The sequence below is a fragment of the Typopeltis vanoorti genome, chromosome 3 (genome assembly GCF_054136105.1).
Source record: "Typopeltis vanoorti isolate ZY-2024b chromosome 3, IOZ_Tvanoo_1.0, whole genome shotgun sequence".
NCBI lineage: Eukaryota > Metazoa > Arthropoda > Arachnida > Uropygi > Thelyphonidae > Typopeltis > Typopeltis vanoorti.
In genome coordinates this window covers 128,352,951-128,378,116 of record NC_143551.1, presented here as the reverse complement: position 1 = coordinate 128,378,116, position 25,166 = coordinate 128,352,951, and the positions used below count along the sequence as shown (strand labels likewise).

The 25,166-nt window shown below is 34.4% G+C and overlaps 1 protein-coding gene across 3 annotated transcripts; it reads right to left on the bottom strand.

Annotated features, from left to right (window-relative positions):
• Positions 1-838: 838 nt before the first annotated feature.
• On the bottom strand, positions 839-23,455 carry LOC150108557 (alpha-galactosidase MYORG-like). Of its 3 annotated transcripts, XM_090415987.1 has the most exons (4): positions 23,392-23,455; positions 23,010-23,137; positions 8,774-9,066; positions 839-3,086 (listed from the first exon to the last, which is right to left on the bottom strand). In XM_090415987.1, the coding sequence occupies exons 2-4, from the start codon at positions 23,119-23,121 to the stop codon at positions 1,086-1,088; spliced, it is 2,406 nt and encodes an 801-aa protein (XP_090272113.1). In that variant the 5' UTR covers positions 23,122-23,137; positions 23,392-23,455; the 3' UTR covers positions 839-1,085. The 3 variants fall into 3 exon arrangements, with proteins under 3 accessions (XP_090272113.1, XP_090272112.1, XP_090272115.1); XM_090415986.1 differs by having other exon boundaries at positions 23,010-23,437; XM_090415989.1 differs by lacking the exons at positions 23,010-23,137; positions 23,392-23,455 and adding an exon at positions 16,486-16,602.
• Between the last annotated feature and the right edge of the window lie 1,711 nt (positions 23,456-25,166).

Here is a 25,166-nt window from a genome sequence, read left to right as displayed (position 1 = left end):
AGATACTGCTGAAGTTTCTTATCATCTTCAAAGCAAATTCCGTGTATACAGGTCCAGCAGCTTTTCCACTTGCTTAAAACATTCGCAAAATCTTTTGGATGATGTTCTGTTCTGTTCTTGTAATACTTTAATTGCGTTTGCATGAAATTCTCTTTCTATCAGAGGACTCTTCAGTTTAGAAAACAGAAAGAAGTCGCAGGTTATCTACTCTCCACTGCAATTTTCCTACAAGAAACTTTTCGAATTCGCAGATTAGCTAACACTGCTTCATCTCCCAGATCATCTATTAAAATCTACTGAACAACTAGTGCAAGACAAATATTGAGAACTTCTACTATCTCAAAAGTATAGTATATTAGTTTTTTTCTCAAATTTTAATTATTTTGTCCTCTTTTCATGATATATACAAGCGTATTCCAATATCTCTTGTCCGTCATTCTGTAACCCTGAAATCCCCCCCCCCCAAAAAAAAGAAAAAATAACTACTTATCAATGCACACATTCATCACCGAATGCAATTTTAAGCATTTCATATCGCTCTTCCTTTTTTTTAAGAAAATTTAATACACAAACGTTGCTTCTCTAAAGCTAGATTGTAAAACCTGTAAATACTCGTAGAACTTAAGACAAGTATATAAAAACTGACAAACATGATTAAGTAATTACAGGTAAGTGATAACAAGTGAGCAGCATGAAAATTATTCATACATAATATGCGAGTAGCTATAATTTCAGGGTTCTATCTCAAAATATCTCTGAAGTGTACTACTAAACGATTTTGGATCATCGTGATATTAATAGTTCAGGTGAATAATATCGTAGCAACAAATTTGGTCAATACTTAACAGTTCATTTTATTCTCAAGAACATATATTTTACTCGGTGGATAAAAATATAAAGTCACTTTTAATATACAAGCATTTGAGTGCTCGACAAGGATTTCATAATCTCTAATGAAACCTGATCGATTTATATAAAAACTGAATGTTGTTTAAACTCTCTTTAATTGAGATATTTTTATTAATTATCCATGCATCTAACAAGTAGATGAAACTTTTGTTCTTTTTATTAGTGTGACAAAATGTTTAAGATGTTGTTTCAAAATTTCGTGTGAAATATGCTACTTCGTTGGGCCCAATTGGATAATTATGTAGCCATTTTCCTCCTCGCCTCGTTTCTCCAAGTAGTTCATCATTCCACCATCCAGGAGGAAGATATACATCTCTTAAAGTTTTACCTTCTTCTACCACTGGAGCAACGATTATTTTATTCCCCACAACAAATTGATTATCCACCACTTGAGCATGTGGATCTCTTGGTGCAAGCCACCACAAAGGACGTATCAGAGGTGTCCCTGTAGCGAAATAATTTTGCATGGCTTCCATCATAACCGGAAGTACTCTGATTTCTCTCATCTCAAAGAGACTGCTGGCGACTTTAACAACATCTTTGCCATACACCGAAGCAGGCACTGAGAGCTGGACTATGGGCATAAAGATTGATAGCTGAAGCCACCGTAAATACAACTCTTTCTCTGGAATTGTTCTGTTATGAAGGATGTCGCCACCTACTGTGCCAGGGTTGATCAGTGGATATCCTAAAATACCCAAGGTTAACACTGCAGGAATCACAGACCGTAATCCCGTGTTACTGTCCCAAGTAGAAGTACGTGGCTCTAAGCGAACAAATGCAGGAATGTGTTGGGTTAAAAATCCAACGGATGTTCCTATAAACAAACTGGTTTGAGCTGCCACTGTAAGATAACGAGTTATAAAGTTGTCAGGATTTACAGTTTTGTGGCGAAAGGTGTAAGAACGAGGAAGAAAATAAGTTTGGCCACCTGTAAAGACGAATCCATCTATACTATATCGACTCTTGGCCTTTTCAAGACGTCTCATAAACCATTCAGCAGATGCATTGTTTGTTAAATCCACCACTGCACACACCTTTTTTCGCCATCGTGTAAGTAAAGGAACCTGAGCCTCTGCATCCAGCACAAAATAATTTCCTCCAGTTGCATTCATGAAGACGTCCGAATACAAACAAATGTATGGATGTACAGTAATAAGCACCTTGAATCCTTTATGGTGGAGAATGCGTAGAATCTCTTTCGGATTAGGAAATGATTTCTTGCTGAATGCTAGATTTCCTTCTTGTTGTTGCCATCGAGTATCAAAAAGAATAAACCCAGGTTTCCGAGCATTTTCCATAATGCGATTTGCAAACTGCTGTACTGATTCCTGAGTCATCGAGGATTTTTGATCAATAGTCCATATAGGCCTCTGAAGAAATTCACGTGAAGTTATGATTTGTGGCAAAGTATGAAATCGACTAACCATAGCTTCGTGAACCGAACGTATGTCTGGTCCCGTGCAAACAGTGTAACTCAACGATGGAAGTGGATTTGCTTCAGAATTATAAGGAAAACTTATGTACTTGGCTTCTAAACAAAGGTATTTTTCAGAAAAGCTGATATACAACGGGACATCACGTCCTGCTCGGACTGCAACTCCATCCGTTGAAAGCCAATATCGATCTAAAATACCACCGAAACTGTGATTTGAAAGACTTCCAGTGACAAATGGACGAGACTCTTCCTCCGTAGGAGACAGTGGCCAAGCCAGTCCGTGTTGTTGACCCATTCCATACCAATGAGCTTGTTGGAGATTAATACAATCTCTCAGAATAGTTTCAGAAGTTAGACCCTCCCATTTAATGTTGTAGCAACTAAGATTACTGTCATGAGTGTAATTGATTTGAAGACGAGCCCTATATTTCCACTCCTCGCACATGCTGCTTGTTGAATAAAACAAACTGCATTTATATGGCACTAACTCTGGCGGAATTGCTAGTCCTAGAGATCCTTCTACAATATCACGACCATCAGTTCCAAGTAGCTGAAGTAGTCTTTTACCTTCGTGAAAACGAATCTTATCTCCAATTGCTAAATAAAGGAGTTGTCGTTGATAAAGATGCCAAGTAAAAGTTAACGTGGCGACAATGAAACCGAATAGCGTGAGAAGTAATACTCGGAAACGAAATTCTGGTGTCTTTCCTTGTTTCATTACTGCAAGAACCTTGGCGCTCTGTAAGAAAAGGGAGAAAATATTCATTACAATGGGTTATATATCAGCAAAAGGCGTCATTACAGTAATGCAGTGGTTCTCAAACTGTGCGCTGCGGCGACCTGGGGCGCCACGAAATATTCCAATATTTTCGCTGAAATGACACTTATCCAACTTGAGCTAAGTGTCATTCCGTTTTTGGAAGAGCACCTATCAGATATTTCAAACCAGCTTATCAACTGGTTTGAAATATACTTTCAAGAAGATAATATCGACAAGTTCGCAAGGATTCATTCAGGGCCAAAGCTCCATCTGAATTTACTTCTGCAGAAGGAGAAAATCTTATTGAGCTGTCTTGCGACTATGCACTAAAGACAAAATTTGGAAGCATGGAACTAACTTACTTTTGGATATCAGTAAAAGATGAAGATCCGCTGCTAAGTGGTAAAGCTCAGCGAATCTCAATTCCATTTGTGACGTCATATTTGTGCGAAGCTGGGTTTTCGGCGGTCGCTGTGATCAAATCTTGATTCCAAGATTTGAGATATGCAGTGATCAACAGGCTCACCAGTCCCAGTAATTACAATTGATTTATTAAATGATTTGATTGTTCAAAATATTTACTTATTTAATACTTTTTACATAAATTGTTTGTGAATTTGAAATACGTGTTTCATTTATTTATTTTTTAACTTAACCATCCTAACTGCACCAACTCGCACTGCAACTGTTAGGTAGGCCTATGTTCTGACTTTGAGCGACGTGAACAGAAAAAGTTTGGGAACCATTGCAGTAATGTATTTATAATGTCACTGCTTTAAGTAATTTTACAAGACTCAAATTTTATGTAAAAACTTATTAGTAAAAGAAACCTTAAACCTTAATTATTAAAATTAGTTAATTCAATAATTACTAGCAGTTAACCATATTATCTTATTTACGAACAGTTTATAGGATGAAGACTCATAGCAACGTAGTCCATTTGTAATATTAATGTTTCTCTAATATGACTGGATTAATTAACTTTGATTATTTAATCAAGGTTAGACATAATTAATCTTATGTCTAACCTTGAGATAATTTTGTTAAGGCCTTAAATAAGAATGGTGATCGCATCTGGCAATATGACTATAATAATTATTATTATTACATTGCTCCTCAAAAAAAAAAAAAAAAAAAAAAAAAAAAGTTAAAAGGCTCATCAGGGGAGGTCACAAATGCAGTTTTTTGTCTGTTAAATACGCGTGTTCTCTGGCAGGAATACTTTCACTTTACTGTAATGTGTAACTTCTAGTTCCCATTTAGTTGAAAGCCTAAATGTTCTTTCAGTTTTACACCATTTTGAAGCTACTACGTCTTTCCAATCAAATGGAATTGCTGTTCTTTTTTCTACTGCTCAACAGAAGCGTCATTTATAACTGTGAGTTATATGACATATTTAAACTTTATATCAGTAGTTCACGAAGTTAGTCATATCGTGACAAAGCAAGAAATGTGTCTCTTCCCCAATCTCTCTCTCTCTCTCTCTGTCCCCCTCTTTCTATTTTTTCCTCTTGTTTGCTTGCTTCCGTTACCAATTCAATAAAAACAGGGATAATGCAAAAATATTTTGAAATAGGCATTTCTAATAATGTCAATAATGTTTTTCTTTTAAGATGAAGGTCAGTGCCTTTGTAATGATGCAAGTTCTATTTGTTTTGTGCTACTTTAGAAGTAACACAAAAGAGACACAAAAACATACAATCATTAAAATGTGAATATGATAATGTTTTACATTTTTAAGATGTAAAGGATAACATTCATGTACATCGAATGCTCCTAGTGGTCTCATATATTTTTATGTGATACCTCCAGGAAATCCAAAGACTCATCGAGGGAGAGTGTGCCAATAGCATCGAACGATTGCACCCCTTCCAACTACTAACCATGCTCAAACTTGCTTAACTTTTTGCATGAACCATTAGTAGCAGAGGCTCTACCAATCGACCAACCTTTGCTGGATATAATAGTAAATATATATAATAAAGTAATAACAATAACTTTCACAGAAAGGTGTTATCTAATTACACAAAACCATTCGCTAATTACTAATAAAAAGTAACATCTCTAAGCACAAATTACAAAGAACTCAAGTTACATTCAATCATCTTTCTTCAAAATACTTACTTGGACCTCTTTAAATTTGTCTGAAGGATCTGCACTAAAATCCTTTCTAGAAATTTATTCCGGCAGTTCACTTCTGTTTCACTAAAATAATATTTCTTATGTCTAACCTTGAGAATATTTTATTAGCATAAAATCGCATTTCCTAGTTCGCAATTCTTTTGAAAATATAAAATATCACCATAATTTGACTTGTTCTCTCCTTTAACAGCTTTATAAAATTCAATCATATTTTCTCTTTATTCTCATTGTCTCTAAAGTTTACAATCTCGAAATTCAAGTCGTTCTTCATAAGAGAAGCCATTCATTCCACATACCAATCTAGTCGCGCTCCTTTGTACCATAATTATTCAGCATATCTCCCTATCTTTTCTAAGACAGAGAGAGACTTGAATACGGTATTCTAAGCGAACTCTCTAATCTATATTTTATATAGGGAAACTATTAAAATAAAGATTAGAGAGTTCGCTTAGAATGGATTCAAAATTCGCTTAGAATGCAAATGGACTCTTTCATTACATATTTGTGTCTACTAGGAAAGTCACTGCAGATTAATGGAAGAATCCATTTTCAGTCCTGGCTGACTTACTACATTTTTAGAAAATTTCATATTGCCTGTACTGTTATTCCTAGGTCATGTTCCTCTTCCGCTCTTCTGAGTTTATCCTTACCCAAATAATAGATTACCGTTAGATTATTGCTATATTTAATTTTTAAACTGTTAAATGTTAATTGCTATTCATGAGACCAACGAAATATATTTAATGCTGAAGCGACAACTCTTGATCTCCATTATTAAATACCTTACCCATTTTTGTGTTATATGTAATGTTTTGCAATAACTTTTATTTCTATTATCAATATCATTGACAAAAATTAAAAGCAATAATGGACCTCGTACTCATCTCTGTGGAACTCTACCCCTGCCCCCCACACACACATACATACACACACACTAGTTATATCCCAGTCGGAAGCTAAATCATTCAATATTACTGTTTGTCTTCTTTTCCTTAACCAATCACTTCAGTTGCTTATCCTTAATATCCTACTTTTTCCCCAATTTGTAAATAAAACAAATGTGCAGTACGGTATTGATACTTTATTAAAATCAAAAATATGCGATGTCGAAACTGTTTTTTGCATCTAAGCCATTAGTTATAGTATCATAATAACTAAATTTGATAAACAGCATTCACTCTTACAAAATCCATGTTGCGATTCGCTCATAATTTTATTGGCATTTCTTCGGTTACTGCAGTCCGCCCTTAACAGCAAATTCCAATATTTTACCCCAAAAAGTTATTATATTGGTGTTCAGTCCACTGGGAATTCTCTAACTAAATGAAGCCATCATTATTAGTTAGCAGTTTCCTTCCTTTAATCTGACGTGATGGAATATAGCCCATCTACTCCTGGAGAAGTATTAAGGTTTATACCGGCAATTTTTTCTCAAGTTCATTCTCAGTTACGAAACGCTCTTTAAGTTTGAGACATTCCTAGCTTCCTTTATAGCCAGCATCTTTTCTTGTGTAAAGGAAAAAAAAAAGTGTGTGTGGGGAGGTTTAAAGCTTCAGCCATTTTTCTTGGCTTGTCAATACTATTATTCCTTGTCTATACAATATTCCTTGTGCTGTTTTGTTAAGGACAAAACAGCACAAGGTGTTATATCTTTTCATTTTTATAATATACTCGTATGTGCATATTATTTCTTATTTCTTTCTTTAGTCCTTTCTTTCTCAAACTCTTACTTAATCTGATTTTGGAAGTCATATATTAATTGTATTGTTACAAACAACTATCTGATTATTATAACTAGATGAACCTCCTCGATATACAATAGTTGTCCCAAGTAGCTTTGTTATTTTCCTCTGGTTGATCAGCTCGGTTATTATTAATTTTGGATTGTTTCCAGAGTGATACATTTTTAAAATCTAAATTGTTGGCAACCGAAAGCATAATTTCTTTAGGCACTTCCTATTTATAATTAACACTTAACCTACTCAATATCTTTATTCAATTTTATTTCCTTAAATGTTCTCTCATCCCCTCTTAATTTCCTTTGGAAAAAAATCAAATCCCTTGCCTTTACCTGAGTGGTTTTTTGTTACTGTTCCACACACTAAGGAAGATTAATGACATTATCATCTATCTGATGCGCAGTTCTTAGTTGGCGATGAAATTTGTGCCCAAAAGGGATTTCTATAAGCCCTTTTGCACCTCAAAATGAATTCAATCTATTTATCACTTCCTTAATCCCTGCTCCTAATAATACAGGAACACTATGTGTTTACATTGTTACTCCTCTACCATTTGTTTTCTTTGTATAAGATATTCCTCGCTTCTCCTATCAGTGAATTGCCAATTGATATTAATTTGTCACTCACCTCGTTATTGTTAGATGGGTCTGTACTTAATAGCTGTGAATTTCGAAGCATTTCCACTTCTGTTATTCTAAACTGTTCTCATTTGTTCCATAACTCTGTGATTTCTTTGCCCTTTGGGCACAAGCAGCTTCCTCTACAGTAAAGAATTTGTTAAATGAAAGCTTATCATCCACATTATACATTCACTTCAATAGCATTTCTTTTTCATTCTTTCTGTGTTACTTAACATTTTCCTTTCTTTTAACATGCACCCTATTCTAAAGCAGATAGTCAAATGAATAAAATGCTTCACAAATTATAACACTTCAGCAGTGGCGCACCCAGGGGGAGACATGGGACCCGGGTCCCCAAAAAAAGAAAAAGGAAAAAAACACTAGAAAATTTTCCAAAAATCTTTTCCTAATTAAATTAATTTTTTTATTTATGTTGTGTTGTATCTTCTATTTCTATACTACTTATGAAGTAGCGGTCACATAAGGTGGGAATACCCTATAGCTCTCGGGAATCACGGCCGCTGTTAAGGCAAGGCGAACGAAGTAGTGCTCGGGCGAACCGAGCGTTACTTCGTTTGCCGGAGCCGGGCCAGAGGAGATCACGGCTTTCATGTATTGGCGATCACTGCAGATGCTCAGTCATAGGTCGTTTACAATGCGTAGTGTCTATTCTCAAATCGTCTACTCAACTCGCCCTCCCCCCAAGATTACCTGAGTGTGCCACTGCACTTCAGTGTGGCTATCGAGTTCACAGCACTATAATTAAAAAATATGAATCTAAAAATTAAATATAACGCCTTTCTTAAATGAGCATTATTTCGTATTGTTTTGAGCAAATGGAATGTACTTGCCATTCTTATGATTGATGCATCACTCCTCGCAATATCGCGGCCAAGCAATTGGTATCTCCCACTTCATATTATGAATTATTTTATAGAAATTTTCAGGATAGATTTTATTAATAATGACATAGAATATTTATCAAAGAATGGTTAAGAAAATAACGCAAATTAATGAAGGAAATGCAAGATTTTCAGCGTTTTTCTTTTATCTGCTTGAATATAAAATAAAAAAAAATTTAGATTTTCTGTGCGCAGATCATTTAGATAAATGAATAAGATTAAAAAGAATTTTGGACTCATATTTTGAATGAAACATTTCTTACCCCTGCCTGAAGATTTTTTCTGATTTTGGATCTGCGGTGGTGATGATGGTGATGGCGTCTATCTCTTGCCCAAGTAACTTCATCCAGACTTAATTTTAAAGCAGGTTTCCCTTTCCTGCGAGTGGAAGGAGTTGATGCAGGTGATTCACCGGGGGTAGTTGTTTGAGAAGATGGCGCTGCCGAATCCAAAGAAGTTGTACTCCCAACTGATGACCTTGTAAGGTCACCACTTTGAGCCCAGCTATCCAAAGAGGTTAAATCATCGTTGACATCTCGCATCTCAATACTTTCACCTATAAAAGAGCAGCATTCAGTTAATAAGAATTTTTATATAAAAGAGCAGCATTCAGTTAATAAGAATTTTTATGTGACAATATAGAGTGATTTCTATGTTTTAAATTTAGATATTTAATTGATAGGTAAATAATAGGTAAAAGACAAGAAATGAACTCTATTTCCTAAAATTGTAATTATTTAGATTTGTTGTTTAATAAGTAAAGAAATGAAATAGAAAAACGGAAGTGCTATAACTTTGACACTGAGAACTTCCTTTAAACAGAACATCTTCAGTATCAGTAAGATTGAAAATCCTCGTAACTATTAGATAAATTATTAAAACCATGGCACTGTAAAGGATTGACATAGCTTAAGACTAATAAGTCAACTCAGTGATAGTATCTTCATATAACTTTGCACGTTGACTAATCCTATGTACAAATCATGATCATGTGCAGACTGAAATTATTATTATTATTATTATTATATAAAGTAACTCTACTTGTCACGCTGAAGACAGTGATATATAATTCATCGAAATCGGCCAAGTGGGATCCAGAAATCTGAGTGTGCTAAAAATTGAAGCATACACCGCAGTTGCTAACGTGTATAGAACAAAGGACGTCGCCATCTTTACAGCTGTCCAAAGGAAGAAAGGTGAGTCATGAAGTGCAGCAAGTGCCTGAAGGAATTACTGTCCGATGGATATCATATAACCTGCAGGAAATGTCATAGGAATCTTCACTTCACATGTTCTGGACTTTCAGAAACAACATGACAACGCAAATCCAATGCCAAACGAGAAGAATGGAAGTGCCTAAACTGTAGAGAGAACAAAGAAACACCGCCACCCACGGCGCAACTGATTACGCCAGAGGCAGAATCGGACGATGAACTGAACAGACAACAAAATACCGGTGAGTCTTATAATTTGAGTTCCATAAATTTATTACTAGAAAAAGGTTTAGAAAATATAAAAGCCAGCTTGGTAGATCTTGTCCAAGAACTATTTGGAATATGAAGAGTTTGTTAAATTTAATAATTCAAAAGTGGAGGAAGCCTTACAAACGGTAAAAGACATTAAAATCAGCATTAACGCATTAACTGACAGGCAGCACAAATTGATAAAAGACACATCGGAACTCCGTCAAGAATTTAATTCCCTGAGACTACAATACGAAGTTTTAAACCAACAACAACATAAAGAAGACCTTGTCATAAACGGTCTTCCAGAAACTGAATCCACAGAAAATCTCAGAGAACTAGTTTTAAAGTTAGGCCATGCAATTGACATCCCCCCCCCCAGAGCATAACGATATTCAGACTGGGAAACCATAAATCAGTTTCCCAGGAAGAACAAAAAACAAGGCTCGCCACGACCCGCACCAGTCATAGTTCTGACAAGCAAGGCTACAAGAGACAATCTCATAAAAGCCAACAGACTGAAAAAACCAGTAGTCAAGGATTTAAATGCATCGCAAGACAACACGCCAATCTTTCTATTTGAATATTTAACACCTTTCAATCAGAATCTCTTGAACCAAGCAAGAAAAGAAAAAAAAAACTGGAAAAAAAGTATCAATTTTTATGGATCAAAGACGGCAAAATCTTCTTGAGAAAGTCACAGACTTCAAAGTCTATACAAATAAAAAGCTCGGAAGATATAGACAGGTTGCCAGAGTGAAACAAAAGACTCCAACTTAGTTCAATAAGAAGATCTCAACACAACAAAAATGAATGTGAACCATCAGATAGATGTAATTACACCAGAATACATCAGTAATTGTACTTTCGAATCGCTTGATGCATGGAAACAACACACAGTACAAGCGAGAGGTCTCTCAATCTTGCATATTAACATCAGAAGCATCCGAAAACACTGGTTATTGTTACAGGCTTATCTGAGGAATTACACGGATATTATTGATATATTGATTCTTACAGAAGTATCCATAACTAATGACGAAGCGACTGCTTTCCAAATTCCAGGCTTCCAACAACATAGATCATGCCGCCAAACAAAAAGAGGGGGTGGAATATTAATATTTATCGAAAAAAAATTAATAGCAAAAGAAACGGCCTATCAGTTTGAGCATGCTGAAACCCTTTGCCTCAAAATCATAATACCACCAATAGACAGCATCCCATAATACTAAATGCTATTTACAGGCCACCAAACCTAAACATTATAAAATTCTTGCACGAACTCAATTGCTGGCTTTCAAGCCAAGAAATATGCTCAACCGAATACCTAATGATAATTGGTGACATAAACATAAATATTGCAAACGAAAACCAGAACAACACTGTACAATACCTAGACACGCTATCCATGTATAATCTAATACCAACAATAATACTAGAGAAGAAATATTCGGAAATACTATCACTGCCTCCTGTCTAGATCATATAAACGTCCAAGCACCACCAAACAAGTACACTGCATCAGTCATAAAATGCAAAGTAGCAGATGATTACTTCATCGCTCTAAACCTGCATACCAAGACAATATCCATGCAATATCCCACAGGAAAAAAAAAGCGACAGAAAACAATAATAGACGAAGAAATAGTCAACCACACAAAATAAGAAAAACAGACTGGGAACACCTGGAATCAGATATCTTATACAACAACATTAAACTCACACTAGAGGAAATATATAAGAAAGCTACAAAGAAAGTCAGAATTCGTTCAAAAACAACACAAAATCCTTGGATAACACAAAACTTAATCTTAGAAATACACAGAAAGGACGCTTTATGGAAAGAGTTAAAGCGATATCCAAATAACACAGCTTTAAAAACTGAATATAAGATAACAAGGAATCGCCTTACAACACAAATCAGAAATGCAAAAAGAAGCTACTACAGAGACAAACTAACCTCTGCACAAAACAACATGAAACAAACCTGGCATCTGATCAATGAGATGCTAGATTTTGTTCTTCCCAACACCACCGCATCCGAAACCATAAAACACAGCTTCATGAAAGACGCAGAACCTATCCAACAACTAGCAAATGACTTTAACCAATACTTTGCAGACTCCATCCAAGAACTGCACAGAAATATTCCCCCAATCACAAAACATAACCCTCCACTTGGACCGCAATCAAAACAGACATTATGGTTCCCAACCATAAAAGAAGCAGAACTTCTCTCAGCAATACATCAAATCAAACCAAACAAGGGCCCAGGAATTGATGGTATCAGACCTAAAGATATAACGCAACGTGCAACTATTTTAAGTCCTATCCTACTAAAATTAATAAATAAAATATTTAAAACAGGACAGATACCAAGTATGCTAAAGACCGCCATAATCACATCCATATACAAACATGGAAAAAGAAATTTAATCATCAATTAGACCCATAGCAACATTACCAATTATCAATCAATTTATGGAGCGGATCATACTGAAGAAACTCACAGCATACACTGAGATCTATCATATTATCCCCAAAACACAATATGGTTTTCAGAAAAATAAGGGAACAACATCTCGCTTGGAAGACTTTACAGACGTAATTAATACCGCCTTAGACAAAAACAAAATTGCCATGGTAGTCTTTATTGATCTAACTAAAGCATTTGATACACTTACACATCAAACCTTGTTAGAAAAGCTGAGGCATGTTGGAATAGACGTGCCTCTTCACAGGTGGTTTACAAACTACCTTCAAAATAGAAAGCATATCACACGTATCAGGTCAAACCGAAGCAGAGAGCTACTAGTAACCTGTGGAGTACCACAGGGAGCTGTACTCTCCCCAACTCTAATCAACATTTACACGCACGATATTAATCAGCGACCACTCAAAGGTAAGATATTCCAATACGCAGACGATACAGCAATAATATTCATCCATAATAACGCAAGCATAGCCCAAACAAATATGCAACATGACATAAATCTGATCATAGACTGGCTCACGAAAAACTCCATACACCTAAACTCAGAAAAGACAAAATTAATAATATTCAGAAATCCACTGACTCGACCAGTTGATAACAAATATATAATCATCCAACATCCACTTTCCAACATAAAAAACACACAGAACAGCAAAACCACTACAATCACTCAGATTGAAACAATACGATACCTTGGAATTTACTTCGATGCAGAGATGAACTGGAATAGCCACATAAACCATCTACACAACAAGTGGCAAACTCTACAGGTTAAAAGCATAGTTCCCATACGCCTAAAAACACTAATATACAAAGCACTATGCCAAAATATACTAAGATACGCTATAACAACGTATGCTTTTTGTGCACCCTACAAATTAAATAGATTAATGTCGCTACAGTACAAAATGATAAAACTGATCTTTTGGGAACAAAGAGAAAATAACGACCTTATAGACATTGCAATGTAGAACACAAAATACTGACAGCAAAACATTTATGTCACTATGCAGCTTTGCTAAAACATTATTTCGATGCCAACTACAGGACAGTCAGAAATACATACCGTATAACAAGACCTCAGACTACTAATTATATCACATATAAATACAATAATCACTACGGAAAGGCCACGCGAAACTTCTACATCCCAGACATGATAAACAAATTACCTTTTGAATACAGAAACCTTACAAACTATAATAGCCTGAAAAGAGCTCTAAGGACATACTATGAACAAGAAACACGCACCCAAATTATCATACAAACTGCATGAAACACAATATATTCGTTCAGGCTTCCAGTTCAGCGACGCATCAATACATTTCAAGTTATTGTGTGTGTGTGTGTGTGTGTGTGTGTGTGTGTGTGTGTGTGTGTGTGTGTGTGTGTGTGTGTGTGTGTGTGTGTGTGTGTGTGTGTGTGTGTGTGTGTGTGTGTGTGTGTGTGTGTGTGTGTGTGTGTGTGTGTGTGTGTGTGTGTGTGTGTGTGTGTGTGTGTGTGTGTGTGTGTGTGTGTGTGTGTGTGTGTGTGTGAGAGAGAGAGAGAGAGAGAGAGAGAGAGAGAGAGAGTGCGCGCGCGCGAATTTATCAATCATAGATTTCGTAGCTTCCCAACACAGCAAAAAATAAAAATAAAATTAGTTCTCATCCAAGATGTATCATATGTAACCAAGTGCATGTAATGTACATATCACATGTAAACTAAAGTATGTTATTGTAATAACTGCAACTTTGTTACAGTTATTACAATAACAAACTTTAGTTACAGTTATTTCAATAACTGTAACAAAGTGTGCAATATAGAGTGATTATATCCATTGATATTGTATATATAGAGTGTAAAATTGCAAAGAAACATCTGTAATAAGCATCATTATGAATATTATAATAATATATGTTGTAAATAGTTATTGTTATTATTATTATTTAAAAAAAAAACTTTATGTACGAGAAAGTATTTGTTATGCATAATAGTCTTCATATAATGTATGTAATTTATCTGAGGGGAAAAAAATTATTATTATTATTATTATTATTTTGTATTTTTTTTTTGTGATAGATCAAAGAAAAAAAATATAATGTATATCCGAAATGAGATCATTCCAGTGTCATGGTATTTGCTAAACTCGCAATTTATAACAAATGCAATCATCTTCGGTTTTCAATTAGCAAACACAATAACTCCTAACTTTCACGGATATAGGATTCTCCTTACCAGTTTCGACCCTTCCTAGCATAACTAGCTTCACTGGAAATGATCCAGTTCAGTTTTCTTAATTCATTGACTGGCATACTTACTAACATCAGATAGTTGTTTGTAATTATGGAGGAAGCAGCTAAAGAGCCCAGTGTAGCATGCCTCGAAACTGCATGTGCGTTCTTCTGATTTGTGATCCTGTTTTTGTGTAATAATAATAAAAACTTGAGATTCGGAGAGAGGGAAAAACCCTGTTACCTCCATATGCGACCAACTAACTTCAACTTCAGATAAAGAAGAAAAGACTTTATAAGGTTCTTCGAATCTTAAACAGAGATTAGAACCTGTGTCCTTCATCAAAAAAGGGCGTCGATAGCGAACTGTATTGTAACGCAACACAGATAGTGGAAGAGGGATTTAATAAAATTAGAACTATGATCTGCATTCGATTTTTTTTTTTCATTTTTTCGCAGACGAAGGAAGTAACATTCCTTACGCACATGAACTCATATAAAGTAATTATTATGAATCTGGAGACCTTCATATTTTCAATAAATAACCCAACGTATGTTTTCGAATAAAATTTTAAGCCAAGCAATTCAAATTGGAAAGAGAATCTAACAAGAAGACTTTATCAAGGTGGCTATGAACCAAAAAAATTCTAAGAATTTTCTAACAAAATTGAGTCAGTTTAGTTTAGTTCTGCCTAATATATATCGTAGAAAATTCAAGCTCCACTAGACAATGAATAAGAAATATCGATACTTAATGTTCTGCCTTAGGAAAAAAAAAAAAGACAAACAAGATAATTTCACATTAGTCTATCCATATGACACTATCTTAGAAGGAAATTAAAATCATACTTCCATTCCTTTCATGTTATTTATTAATTAAAAAAAAACGATAAACTGTATATTACTGTTAGTAACGACAGATAAAGAAAATAATTTCTACGATGGAAGAAAACGCAAAATGGTTGTTTGTGGAAAGTAGATCCAAAATAGAGAAAATTTGCCTTTCAAAAACTTAAAAAATGTGTGTACTATAATTCTCCGAAAAAAGTAATTATCGTTTCCTCTGGGACAATAAGTATTTTTTATTGTTCCATTTTTCTGCATAGTGAATTAAATAAATATTGTGTCATTATAAATTTACAGTAAGCTACAAAAATCTTCAGATTTTTGTAGCTTATTTGTACTCGCAATGAGTTAAAAAAAAAAAAAAAAGAAGAAGACTCGTCATTTCTTAAATGAAACATAGCACAAATACCAAACTTTTGAGTTGAAATTTGGACTACAGAACGATGTCAGTTTGAAAACAGGAGGGAGATCATAGTGAAAAACCATTGAAGCATTTTATACAATTATCTCATTCGTAATGAAGTGCGTCTCACTTAATTATGAAACTACTTTCTTTATGTATAAGTGTCATACTTGTCTATAATTTGGTCAGCAAGTAAAACAGTTATCATTATTGAATTGTCATGCTAAATATTAATTTCTCTATATTGTAAAACCCCACATAAAAAAGAGAGGAGTTGTGTGATATCGCATAATAGAAACATCATAACATATTTTCTTTCTTTTTTTTCTTGAAAATTATTTAGCATAAAATTGATCTGATTCTGATTCAATGGCTAACCTACAAGTGACTAATACATTCTATTAATTTAAGCTTTCTCTTCATCCTTTTTTCCCCTATTAAACGAGAAAGCATCCTTGATTTTACCAACAAAATTTATCTATGTTATTTTTTTCATCCATTTAGGTTCTAATCGGCTGCAGAAAAGATGTTATGAAAAATGCATGCTTATAATTACCCATGACGAGACAGAACAAATCTAGGCTATCTATCACTTTAAAGATTTACGTAAAGATATTTATTATGAACTGAAGGATATTAAGGTAAAAGAATTTCACTTGAGTGGAACCACGATTTATAATGGGATATACAGTGTTGAAAACTAGTTCTCTGGAGCAGTTTAGTAACTTCGTAGATAGCGCGCTTATTTATGAAGAGGACAAAGTACACAAAATTTGCTGATAAATAGAGCAGACACTAAAGTGTTTGACAACGGAACAACATAAGAATTTTTTTTTTTTTACTTTTAGTTTAAGTAAAAACTGTTATCGAGTGCCGTGATTTGAAAGATTCACTATATTTTTTGTGATATACCTACATTTTACTTTATATATATATTTTACTTTGTATATATAGTGCTTAAAATAAAAGATATATATATATCTTTTATTTTAAGCACTTTAAAAGAGTCATTTTGTGGACTATTCCTATTATCATGACACATGTGTAGGTTTATTATTTTAAAAGTCTATTATAACTTTATGAAATGCAAGAACTTGAAATATGAATATGAACTGGAAAGCAGATGTTGGTGTTGTGGAGAGGACACACTCTCTGGTAAACTGCCCTTGAATAATTACTTATTGCAAAGTCTAGTGGATAGGATGAGAAAGGATAATATGATATGAAAGCGTATAAATTGGTAAGGGGGTTTTTACTAGATTAATTTGAAAGAGGTTTTTCGTAGAATGGAGAGAGCCAGAGATTGAATAAGAGACCACCTGTGGAAGTTGCATAATGAAGGTTTGAGCAGAGACGGGAGTGGTGGATGATTAGCACATTGCCTGAGAAGAATGTGATGAATACTGAGACAGAGAAGGCGTTTAAGGCAAGGGTTTGATGAGCTCTATGTTGACAGTGAAAGAACCTCCCACAATGAGTTTTTTTTTTTTTTAACTTTATGGGGATCTAATTTTTCTTCTTCTTCTTCTGCAGCTTATCCCACTTAAGTGGGTTCACTGTTAATGATGAGTCTCCTCCACATCCTCCTGTCTTGGGCTGTCACCACATCCAATTTCTTCATCCTCAAGTCCTCTTCTACCAGCTCCCTCCATTTCTTCTTTGGCCGCCCACACTTTCTCCTTCCTTGCACATCCATTTGCATGACATATTCGTCCTTCCTCCTCATCACATGACCAAACCGTCTCAACCTTGCCTCCTGTATCTTCGCTCCTAAGTTCGTAACTTTCACTGTTCCCCTCACATAGTCATTTCTCAGACGATTCTTTCTGGTCACACCGCACATCCACCTACACATTCTCATCTCTGCTACCTCCATTTGTGGACTGTTCCTATTATCATGACAAATGTATAGATTTATTATTTTAAAAGTCCATTATAACTTTATGAAATGCAAGAGCTTGAAATATGAATATGAACTGGAAATCAGATGTTGTTGTTGTGGAGAGGACACACTCTCCGGTAAATTGCTCTTGAATAATTACTTATCGCAAAGTCTTATTGACTTTGCAATAAGCCAGAGTGAATGATGCCGGTGAGTAAAAGCGTTGTTAAAGAAGCCAACACATAGAAACCTCTTCGAAATGATATCGTCAAACCAGTTCATATTCTTAGATTTTGGAACATCTGGACAATGTTCCGATCTGGATAAGCACACCTAATAGCAGAGGAAATGGAAAGGTACAAAATACTAAGTGAAACCAAATGGAGTGAAAGGGTGAGATCAGAAAAATGTGCAAACAATGTTGAAAGTAGGAATATTTGAATACATGGGGATCTAACAATAATAATAATAATAATAATAATAATAAAATAATAATAATTTCTAAAATTAAATGTTTTTTTTTTCCAAAAGTTAAGTAATGAGTATGTTGTCGATTCCATTCTTCTGTATGTGTTATTTTATTAAGCATATTATTTAAATTTTCTAATGGAATTGCTTGTCAATTCATATTTTGATTTTTCATTTCTGTTTTCTCCTAGCAAGCCCATGGCACTGATGATAGATTTCTAGATATTTAAGTTATTTTATATTAGCCTCAAAATGCAGGAGTGTTTTGGTTTTTATTGGAATTGCTTAAGAAACAAACCAACCGTGTGACTAGTATATTCATTCATTCATTTCGTATGGTGATTCAATAGCCGTGTGTCCATTTTACGGGGCGGTATGGCACCTCCTCAACTCCCCACCCCCTATTTTTATCCGGGCTCGGGACCGGCATAGCTGACAATTCAGACCTGTGGCTGGAAGGATTGTCTTAAGTATACCTGACTGTATCAGTGTGTGTTCAAGGGGCCGGTTTGCCCGCATGCGGGATGAAAAACCCCAGATAAACTGGAGGAAAAACCCTACTGTCAACGCCCAAGACCGGCTAACTTAGCTATGGCTGAGGAAGATCCTTAAACTCCTCACGTCGTCGACGGAAATCGAACCTAGGATACTCCTTCCCCAGGCATATGGTTGCGAAGGGCATAGCCACTAGGCTAATCGCGCGGACACTAATATATTATTTCTATGAAATGAGTATTCTACGACGCGGGAGTGAGTGTCTGTTTTTAGATGGAAAAAAAAAATTCGGGATGAAAAACCCTCCCGGTTACGCATGAGACCAGCTAACGCACCTTTAGCGGAAATGCCTTAAAAAGGTTCCTGACTTTCTAGATGTGATATGAAACCTGGATATTTCTGAACGAAGGGTAAGTGATGTGTTGTCCTCGCGACTACGCTTAGAAAGAGAAAGAGAATGGAAAAGGGAAGGGAAAAAAAGAGAACAAGACGTTTGTTCCGTGCGACCAAAGGCTAAAGTTGGTAATTTTTATCTATCTCCCTTCCCCTCTCTCTTCCATGTTAACCCTCTCAAAGAGAGAATTAAAGTTCTTTTGATAAAACCTTTTCATATGCATTTAATCAATCCTCCATCCATGTCATGCTCTTCTAGAATGCATTTTTTATTTTTTATTATCAGTTACAACTTACTTCCATTAATTCTTCAATATTTATAATGTTCTTTGGAAGTTTTTTCCCACTTGGTTAGACTATAATAAATTTAGTTTAATCCTTTATCCAAGTATAAGCAAACTATTTACCTATGCTTTGCATTATAGGAGATACAAAGACAAATAGGGATGAGAGCTTGTTCCACCTTTACCGCGAGTTACCTCAGTCCTGAAGATACTTCAGGCGCAAACTTTGGTTTGCTTACACTTGGATAAAGGATTAAACTATATTTATTATTTATAATGTTCATTATTTACTTAAGGATTATCTGGTACTTTTTCTCCTATTTCATAGTTCATGATAGGCTACTTTATTGTTATCTGTTGTCTGTATATATTTCTAAGTCTGCAATTTCTTCGCTCTGGTTTCTCATTTTTCTACTGTACTTGTTTCTTTTCTTCTTAGCTATTGCCATTTATCTTTTCGATCGGTTCTGTGTCGTGTTTCTATGCTTCTCTTTTGCTATCTGGCACCTTCGTAGTTTAGTGTGGAAGGATAACATGAGCTGTGTTTTGGTTGCGAAAACTTAGGTTCGAATGCTGTCTAAGAGACATTTATGAGGAGCTTCCAGATAATAGTGAGAGTTAGATAGTCACATAGGCTGGTGGCAGTTTTTTTTTTGTTGTTGTTTTTATTTGATATTTAGATGTTTTCTCCAGCCCAACAGAGACCCCAACAGGGAAGATTACACTACAGTCGAGCGACATAATATGTGTAGTGGCCTCCATAACCTTGGTTTCGATTAGTAGTAATTCCTACAAAATCAACCATTCCATTTATCATTCCTGCTCTATTTTCGTGATGATGTCTTTTTAATTTTTCTTTAGTTTCTCTTTATTTTACAAATTTTCATTTCTTCATTTTTATTGGTATTTCTTTTATATTACATTTATGCCATAATTTCTCAATTATCATCAAGCACTGTTTATATATATATATATACACACACACAGCCAATATGACAGCCAATATGAGCAGAAATACAAAATTTAAATACTATACTATAATTACCTCTATTGAGAATAAAAACTTAACGAGTAATAAAAAATCATCACAATATGTGTCCACAACTTCTACTGTAGTATTAGTTAAGAAACTTTTTCTCCATTATTTCAGCATTGTGTTTGTGTGTGTGTCTTATCCCAATTTCCTTTTGTATTGGGCTCAGTGACCTGTCTACGTATCTGTAAATTGCATGTGCTCTTCTGACTCTGGTATGCCAATATATATATATATATATATATATATATATATATATATATATATATATATATATATATATATATATATATATATATATATATATATATATATATATATATATATATATATATATATATATATATATATATATATATATATATTGTAACTGGTATTTACTTGGATTGTAGACATTTTAAATCATAATTTTACTGACTAGGAACACCGAGATAAAATAATATAAAAACTTTAATTAAAACACAACTAGTTTCGTCGTAATGCCGACTTCTTCAGGTGTACAAATTATCACAAACTGGAAAAAAAAAAAAAAATATATATATATATATATATATAATTTTTTTTTAACTTGGGGATATTGTATATTAGGATAATCAAGTAATTTTATAAACTTGGTTATTTTAATTCCTAATCCCAATTATGCAAACAATTAAGTTTGCGCCTGAAACAAAGTTCAAGTCTAAAGATGTTACAACACCAGGGCAACTCATTGTAAAGGTGGGTAAAGCTCTGATCACTATTCTTAGTATTTTCCCATAATGTAAAGCACATCTCACTAGAAGATGTGTGACAGGAAGAACCTTCATAAAATGATTTTGCCTTTTAAAGGTGAAGAAACTGTTCGCCAGGAATGCACGCAATTGACAAACATGAGGTTAATCGCTCTATCATATAATTATGTTTCTCAGAAGCTAAGTTACCATGAAAGGCCATTGAGCCTAACTTATTAGTAGGAAATGAGATGTGATATCAATAGGTTACATGGCCTCCTTGTACCTTCCATAATGATAGATCTCCACAAGATAAACTGTTAATTCCCGTTCCTGTCAAAGACTATACTTCTTTTATAGGCCTCATTTTTTCTTTCCTTCACAACCTAGTCTATAGTTAATCAATTTTGGTGTGGAAAAAAATTATGTTTTTTAATCCAGCAGAACAAGAAAATCGATCGTAGAACACAAAGGATTATATACAAATAAATACAACATAGGACTGGGAATACCGCCTTATTTGCATAGTACCTGGGTATAGCAAAGATAATCCCTGCCTACTAGTAAATGCTAAATATGACAGCTTTAAAAGAACAATTTAATGTAGAGGCATGAAAATACATTTGAAAAATATCAAAATTCTTTCATTAAACGCAAGAGCTGATTAAATAAACCACTTTCAAATATTTCTGTATTCTGAATATCTATTTCGTTAATCTTTTAAAAGAATTTCCTCCACAGCTTGTCAAACAGGAAAACAGGAAATTAGAGATAATACAGATCAGAAGTGAGCAAGCCTATTCGTGAGGAACGATGAGATATCTTACTCTGAGATAAACCATGTCAGTTAAAATGAATTTTCCAATAATAAACGAATGATAAAGAAGAGATAAAATGATAAGCAAAAGACAATTAATTTAAGAATTACTGTCACTTTGTCATCTTATACTGGAGCACTTGAAGGTTTAGTTATTTCGATTTTTTTTTTTTTTTTTTTGCTATGTACAATTGTTTGAGAAATTGCTACTATTGCTACAACATAATTCTTTTAAGACTATGATGGATTTTTTTTTTTTTTTTAATTAATCAGAAATGCGACACCCCAATACAATGAAATCTGGTAGAAATCGCGTTATGGTATGACAACGTTTGATGTGATTTTAATTTCAATTATGTCTAGCTACATTGCCATTAATATCATTACTATTAGGACAAAAATGTAAACAAGTTAAACAAATAGAAAGTAAAGAAATACAACGATCACATGCTGGGGTAGATTGTCTTTACTTTCATCATTACTATCGCTCCGTGGTGCAGTCGCAAGTTTCCCTTTCGATCGGAACCATCGCGACCATAGACCAATCCCATCTAAGGTCGGAAAGAACTGTTAGAAAGGATTTCAACTGAAGATGAGGTGGTGAGTCTCATGGAGAAGTAGTAGGGATTCCCCCCCCCCCTAAATAAACTGATTTTTCGTCATACAAATAACAAAATGCAATAAAATAAAAAATCAAATCCTTAAGTGGGAATACATGTATACTGGCTTCATAATATTCGATGTTTCAGTCGTAATTTTAACAAAACCAGCTACACACCTGAAGCGACTACAGCCTGAAATTATCTATAAAATAAACGATTCTTGAAGAAATTAATTCAAAAGTAATTCAACTGTCTTTTTTTGTGTTGTTTGTTTGTTTCCAAAATTACTTCTTTATATGCAGCGTATAATATGGAAATAGTTGTCCTTCTTAATTCAATTTTTCAGTTATTTTTTTCAGCTGTAATATATATATATAAACTAAAGAAATTCCTGACCTCTGTCCTGAGGTTTCTTCTGAAGTTGCCAAACTTCCTCTTCCGATTTTGGCAGCATGTGAAACAGCGTCAGTGAACTGAAGGAGGATGCTTTATCGTTATTGTTCCACATTTCACACTAATGTTTTCTAACGAGACAATATAATGGAGGTTATTGGCTAAAATGTTCAAAATATTTTTAGTGTATTCACTAAAAATAACACATTTTCTGATTTCATTTATATATAAATATATATGATAACGGGAACAACTGAGCAAAATCGAAACAGGAAAAGTCGCGTAATGAATATAATATTATATTCCGTTTATAAAAGAACACGTAGTCATTGCTCTTATATGTTAAACTTTCACATTTACAAGAAGCTGAAGAAAATCAACATACATGATATTATGAAAGCAATCATAACAAATCTGAATAGCGTCAGACATCTTATCTCATATTTTTGTGCCTCCTTGTAGATTGGAACATTACTTATCTATCATCAAGCAGTTACCGCCACTTAAATATTATTCCTTTACAGCCCTCTGTTGAGAAATGAAGAACTTAAAGAAACTACGAAGACGTATTTTTAACCACTTTTTTGGCACGGCGCGCATATGAACACAGAGACATAGAAATATCATTACCAAAATAAACATTTTTATAAGTATAGTTTGAATCAGCAGCAATCCTAGTCATTTCGGTGCCAATGGGAGAAGTCTAAAACGGCGCATCATTTATTTTTTCACTTAAAATAAAAAAAGAAAATAAAAAAAAAGAGAAGAAAGAAAAAGATATGCTTATACTTATGCGTATGAATTAATATACGCGATAATACAATATAATAAATCGAATTTACGTGATACCTAATTTTCTTTTAGTGATAAAGTTACTCATGTTTTAATAGTAATTGCTGTGTTAAGCAAATATTGAAACGTACGTTAATCGCTCATATAGTTGTATATAACTTGTATGAGTACTTGTCTTTGATGATATACAATACCTAACATACTGGCCTCCTAGTTATTCAAACTTAAAACTTATGAATTTCATAAGCAATTGTTGCGGAACGCAGACCAACGATCTGTTGAGATTTATTGCGAATAAAAGGCTATTTGCGCGCCCACACCCATACCCACACCCACGCACGCACGCACGCACGCACGCACGCACGCACGCACGCACGCACGCACACACACACACACACACACACACACACACACACACACACACACACACACACACACACACACACACACACACACACACACACACACACACACACACACACACACACACACACACACACACACACACAAAATTTAGTGGAAAAATACAGTGTACTCTATATTCTTCTGTTAAACTGAATTTGTATTGACTCGGTACGCGTCATTCTAAATGCTCTTTGGCTAATAACCTATCAATTATAAATATAAATTAAGTCCTAATATAACATTATCATTTAATTTTGCGGATATGTATCATATTCTATTAGTTTCCTGCTTATTTTTCATTCACATTAATATGTTATTTGTTGGATCAAATAACATTAACTGCATTTCAGTACTACTATCTTGATAATCCTCTGTTTTTTGTTTATTTTTTCCTACCATACCTGGAATTAAACTCTTGTTTTCCGACCTTTTCGTCTCTCATTCTGTTGTGGCAAGTAACCATGCCACCTTAATTAGCTCTCTGCTCGACCAATGCTCAATGTCGGATTCTTTCTATTATCCTCATTTTTAATACTATACTGCCATTGATATCCGTTGTTCATTCCCCTAATTTTTTTCAAATCTCACAACTGTGGAACCTGGTCTTCGATCAGCTATTTTGTTTCTAACCAACTTACTTCTAGTTTAGTATTTTGACTAATTTCTATCTTATTCCATACAAATTTATTCAAATGAATCATAAGCATGGTCGAGCCGGCAAAGGTTGGTCGATTGGTAGAGCCTCTGCTACTAATGGCTCAGTTAAGTAAGTTTGAACGCGGTTAGTAGTTGGAAGGGGCCCAATCGATCGACGCTGTTGGCACACTCTCCCTCGATGAGTCTTTGGAATCCCTGGAGGTGTCAAATAATAATAATAATAATATCATATTTGCTTACTATATTATGTATTTCCAAATTTAAGTAGCTATCGTCAGTAAAAATTCTGCTTTAATAAATGGAATG

Bases quoted from the DNA above. Each gene is read 5' to 3' on its own strand.
- LOC150108557 (XM_090415987.1), bottom strand. From the start codon at position 23,121: ATGTGGAACAATAACGATAAAGCATCCTCCTTCAGTTCACTGACGCTG. The intron at 9,067-23,009 runs GTCAGGAATTTC...GCTCTTTTATAG, and splicing joins GAAGAAACCTCAGGACAGAG to GTGAAAGTATTGAGATGCGA. The intron at 3,087-8,773 runs GTAAGAAATGTT...CTTTTCTTACAG, and splicing joins GAAAAAATCTTCAGGCAGGG to AGCGCCAAGGTTCTTGCAGT.